This window comes from Lepisma saccharinum, chromosome 10, assembly GCF_977018435.1.
Source record: "Lepisma saccharinum chromosome 10, izLepSacc3.1, whole genome shotgun sequence".
In the NCBI taxonomy this organism is placed as follows: Eukaryota; Metazoa; Arthropoda; class Insecta; order Zygentoma; family Lepismatidae; genus Lepisma; species Lepisma saccharinum.
Window position 1 is genome coordinate 39,270,178 of NC_139238.1, and position 6,000 is coordinate 39,276,177.

The 6,000-nt window shown below is 37.8% G+C and overlaps 1 protein-coding gene across 1 annotated transcript; it reads left to right on the forward strand.

Annotated features, from left to right (window-relative positions):
• The first annotated feature begins 1,700 nt into the window (after positions 1-1,700).
• On the forward strand, positions 1,701-2,132 carry LOC145994073 (histone-lysine N-methyltransferase SETMAR-like). Its single transcript, XM_083130159.1, has one exon. The coding sequence runs from the start codon at positions 1,701-1,703 to the stop codon at positions 2,130-2,132; it is 432 nt and encodes a 143-aa protein (XP_082986285.1).
• The last annotated feature ends 3,868 nt before the right edge of the window (positions 2,133-6,000 follow it).

The following is a 6,000-nucleotide window of genomic DNA, read 5'->3' on the forward strand; positions in this document are numbered from 1 at the left end:
AAAATAAATGGCTGTTAGCCAGAATATATTCATGTATGCCAGTTACTTATCTGGATATTAGAATTATTCAGATGCTAATGAAATAAATTACACAGATATCTATAATCTGCATTATAAAGATATTTATAATCTAGATTATCTGTATTTGCATGTAATGGACTTTGTCTTTTTGAGTCTCTTGCAAAAGTAAGCAATATTATAGTTCATTTTTGACGCCGTTGCCACTTTCCAAAATTACCTCAAAATGCTCAGAAAAAATGTAGCTGTAGCGAAAATTTCGCTACAACTACAGGAATTTTGTAGCTTCGCTACCGCTACAAATTTTGTAGGTAGCTACAGTAGCGATGCTACAAGTAGCGCGCTACTTCCGACCTCTGATATAGATGCACTGATTGAGTAATTTACAGTATGGCCAGAAATAATGCACATGCAAATGCTGCCCTATTCATTAATCAAATTGTGGTGATGTTTGCTTTCAGGGTTGCTATGAAAAACATTTGATGTTGGAGGGACAGCACTTGGAACATATATGCTGACTGTTCTGTGTGTGTTGAAATGATGTGTGTACAATACCCATTGTTTTGTTGATTCATGCAAGTGTTGATTCAGATGTGTCAGTACAGGTAACATTTTTCATTGTATAGTCAACTCTTTTTAATTCATACTCCAAGGAAACCCAAAAAATATTTGAATTATCCAAAATTCGAATTAACAAAAACATTGCTTCATTAAAGATGATGTCAAGGGAAATGAACTTCTGTTCAAATTAGTAATTTGAATTATTCAAGTTTGAATTAAAAAAAAGTCCGCTGTACTTACAAAATTTAATAAATACAGTACATGTTCTGCATTTTGGTATACTTTATTTCTAGCCAATACTGTATATTACAATGGCACTATAAACAGGGTTCCAACACAACTGGAGAACCTGGAAATCTCAGGGAATTTAAAAAAAGTAAAATACTCTGGGAAATCTCGGGGAAGTCAATGAGTCGAAATGAAGTACAGTATGACCTCCTATTTTTTTTTTTTTTTTTTGTGATGGTTTAAAGACATTTTGGATTTTGCGCAACCATGCATTGTAATCGTCAGACATGCTGCCATTTTCCTCACTCTAGTTCAGCAACCCATGGTGATAGAAGTTTGAAACTTGGAATGGAGAAGGGGGAAAGTCTGAAGAGTACAAGGGTTGATCAAATGAAAAGGTATGAAACGTCGTAACAACGGAATCGTTTATATAATACCGATGCCGCGATGGGAGAACGTAGCGTGATATGTAGGGGTGCGATTGGAGTCGCCACGCGGCATCGGAGCATGCAGGGGAACACGCATGCACAGGAGAGAGCAGAGGCTCCGATACAGAGCGCTGTCCAAGTGACGCGGCAGTGCGTGCTCGGACAGGATGGCGTTAACATTGGCAAACTCGACTGTTGAGGAGCAGCGAGGCGTTATCCGTTTTCTGACAGCGGAAGATGTTAAACCGGCCGATATTCATCGCCGGATGGTAAACGTTTACGGGGAAGACTGTGTGTCTGGCAAATCAGTGAGGAAATGGAGTGCCCGTTTTCGTGCAGGCCATGAGAGTTTGCTTGATGACCTGAGGCCAGACGAACACTTTCATCATGGCCGATCTCCTCGACAAGGTGGATGACCTAGTGCAAATTGATCGACGTGTCACATTGCGAATGTTGGCGGTAAAGATGGATGTCAGCTTTGGAACAATGTGGACAATTATTCACGACAGGTTGCGTTATCGGAAGGTGTGTGCGCAGTGGGTTCCGAAGCATCTCACCGACCAGCAAAAGAACCTGCGTATGGGGCTAGCAATTCAACATCTGTGTCGTTATCAAGAAGACCCCGCTTTCCTGGAGTGGATCGTCACAGGTGATGAGAGCTGGTGCCATCACTACGAGCCAGAGACAAAGCGGGACAGCATGCATTGGAAGCATTCCTCGTCACCTCCCCCTAAAAAGTTCAAAGCCGTGACGTCAGCAGGCAAGGTGTTGCTTACCGTGTTTTTCGATGTGCAAGGTCCGCTACTTGTGGAATTCCTTGAACACAGACGAACCATTAACTCTGATGTGTGCTGTGAGACACTCCGCAGCCTACGCAGGTCCATCAAGAACAAATGACCGGGGCTGCTCACAGAGGGTGTGGTTCTGCTCCATGATAACGCACGTCCACAAGTCTCCAGGGTCACACACGCGGAACTGGCCAGGTTCAAGTGGGAGCAGCTAGACCATCCACCCTACAGTCCAGACTTATCCCCCTGTGACTTCCATGTGTTTGGTCCCCTGAAAAAGCATCTCAAAGGAAAGCACTTCACCTCGGAGGATGAACTCAAGGACGCTGTGAAGGACTGGGTCGTGTCACGGCCAAAGGAATTCTTGGAAAAAGGAATCATTCGGCTCGTTCATCAATGGGATCAATGTGCTCAGGCCTATGGAGGATACTTTGAATAAAGTATTTATTTACACCGACAGTGTCATTTTGTACCTTTTCATTTGATCAACCCTTGTACAATACATGGTTGCTCAAAATCCAAAATGTCTTTAAACCGTCACAAAAGAATAAAAGGCATTACTTTTCAGCCTGCCCTCATACCTTGGTAAATATGCGTTTCCAGACATATGTTGATATGAATTTGAATTTGAATTTGAATTTTATTTTTCTTCCGTTGACCCTTGTTTAAAAGGGCATGGAAAACGTCAAGATACATAATGAAATAATAATTAGTTAAGTACATCATAACAAAAAAGAAGAAACATTGCGTAGTACATTACATCACTACACCAAAGTAAAAATGAAAAAAATACACTTCATTACACTACAATAAAAATAAAAAAACACATTATCATTGTTGCATGATTGAAATAAGAATACAATTAAAATACACCTTTTTTAGTACATTGGCCTTGTATTGTCTTGTTCCATGAATTCTCCGATACTGTAGAGAGCTCTATCTGTCAAATATTTTTTTATTGTTTGTATTTGATTATCTTTTGGAGATATCAGTTTTATGTCATGAGGCAGCTGGTTGTAGAATATTTTTCCGGCATTCATTGGTGATTGTTTTGAGATATTGAGTCTGTGTTGGTTCTGGTAATAATTATCTTTCCCCCTTGTATTGTGGTTGTGTAACTTGTTTGTTCCTATACTTATCAGGAATCACCTCCTGAAGTTTGTCCCTATAGTTTCTGTTCACCCTGTATATAAATAAAAGATCCAAGCCACTTTGTTTTGAACAATGAAGTGAAGTGTTTCTGAATGATCGGATAATGAAAATTAGCACCTACCACCTTAGTTTAATATGTTGGTCTGAGGAAACTAGAAGATTTCATCAGATACTGTGGTTTGCAACTTATTTAAACCTAATTTTATATTTGTCTAAACACCTAAACATAATCAAACTAGTATTTACTTAATATCATTAAATTTACATATGCTAACTGTATACATATTAATGTTTAAAGTTTAAAAATTAGGAAGCTTGTTGAGTAAACTTGTTGGTATCAAAGCACCATTGGAAACCAATGGTTTAGAGCACATTACTTTAAATGAAGATGGTTGTTAAATAATTGAAATAACAAAAATAATTTAAATACTTTGGTCATTAGCATTTAGTTGGTGCATTTCAAATGTCCGTTTCCATGACACATGGAGTGAGACCACTGGAAGGCTCAAAGGAATTGGTCTCTGATGCTATTTATATGATGGCGCACCTGTCTGCCAGGTGAGTGAGAAGTGGAGCCCTGATAAGTGCCTAAAATGTTTTAAAAATTAACAATATAATGTTCCAACTGTGAAAAGTGTGTATTGAGTCCTTCTGTTTAGGTTTCCCACAGATGGATTCAGGGAGCATGGGAAGGTGCTGGTGATTTTCTTGACCACTAGAACTTACAATAAATCTTCAAAGAACATAAGATTAAAAAATGATTATCCTCTTAATATCATGTTCAATGTGCATAGTAGGTGACTATGATAAAAACAAAAGTTCAGTCTCGTTTGCATCTCCAACACTACTAATTCTTCTTAGAGAGCACTCCAAAACAACAGGTAACATAATGAATCACTGGAACGTGAGTGCTACCAGTGCAGAGTCGCCAGAAGCTGTGGGGCCCATACCAGGGCCTGCTGTCAGGAACACCAGCCAGTGGGAGCACCACTCAGTCACTAGACTCAGAACCAAGGCTTGAACCAGAGAGGGACAGCACACCAGCATGGGCATTGTTAATGGAAATTGACATTCTTCATTTAAAATTTGGAAAATATTATTTTCGTGGTCGATGGCAGAAGTAAAGTTCAATTAATTAGTATTCTAGCAGAATAGCAGTAGTAAAAATTAGCTTGAAAAATTTATTGTAGGAACCAAGTTAATCCAAAAAAATACACAGTTCCAAGAATTTTGAAATTAAAAAAAAAAAAATGTACGAGATAATTTATGTAACTAAATTTCATGACTAGAATTTTCACTCTAAATATTTTTCATGAAGTAAAAGTAAATAATAACATTGAATAGCTAGGCATTGAAGTATATTAATGACATGAAATGTGGGGGGAAGAAAAGAAAAAGAAAATAGTTGTGCTGGATATTCAATCATCATGTAATTCCCCTTTCCACAATTTTTTTTTCAGCTTAGATAAGTGGCTGCTGCTGTCAGCGTACTCACATGCTCACCTCTCATCTAAGGCCAGCCATACACCAGATCCAACACAAAGCAACAAGTCATTCTTGTCGCAAACCATCCGAGGAAAGGTTTTGCCATAGTCTCTTTTGGGTGGCCGAAAACGGGATGAAACATTTGACTCGAGTCACGTTGCGATTGTTTGTGACAACAATGAAGGTCCATGGAATTTGGTCGCATGGAGCAGCTTGCAACAAAATACGTTCATGCACGAGTTGATTCACTTCAGCCACAGACTGGAAGAGACAGGAAATATGGCTGCAAGTTCATATGTGGGAACGGGGATAAAACTTAAACATTTCTCTACATACATGAGTACAATCTATTTCCTCACAACTAATTCAAATAATATTTATCATATCTTCCATATGGCTTTACTGTTGAATTTTTTCGATAGGCATAAACGTAGCTAATTACTAATTGCAGAAATTGAACTTTCAGAGGCTGATCATATGAAATATTTGTTGCCGGGCATTGTGAAAAACAAATCATTGGAACTATATTATTATATTTATTAGGAAAGTCTTATGAGCTAGTCATTACCAAACAGGGGTATAGGTGTTATAACATTTCCAAATAGGATATGTGAAGTTTACTGAAAATTTATTTTGTTGTCGAGTTTTATTTTGTTTGCAAAATAGTAAATACAAAGGATATATTAAGTAGAAAGAAAATGTTAAATTTAATTGCACCTTAAGTCTGAAAACATTACTAGCTGTATTTTATTGCATTTTTTGAATGCAGTGTAGGACCTCCTCGATGGTGCAGACGTAGCACCGTTGCCTTGTAATCAAGGGGTCCTGGGTTCGAAACCCTGTGGAGGCACATAGTGGTTCGGACCCCACTTTAAACTATAGGTCCAGTCCCGATTAGCCTTAATGTGCACAAAATGGACTTAAAACACCAAATCAATCAATTGAATGCAGTGCAAGGGCAGTAGCAGTATATACATGTAAATATATTAAGTATGAAGCCATCAATTAAATATAGTCATTGAATCTTACATTAAATAGTTAATGTCATATTTTCTAACCAATTATTTGCAAGAAATATATTCAATTTCACAACATATAAATTACATTAATTCTACATATACGTTGATCCATTGATTGTACTGTAAACTGTTGTACTTTTTTGTAGTAATGTCTTCAGTATATTGGTTTCAAAAGTGGATAAAAGCATTATTAGACTCAATAATTACTTGCTTTGGTCAAATGAACATTACAGATGGTTAGGTTACATCTATTATAAGCAGTGGCATGGCTGACTTTTTCAAAAGTGTTACGGGCCATCAGACATTATCATCTCCATCCTA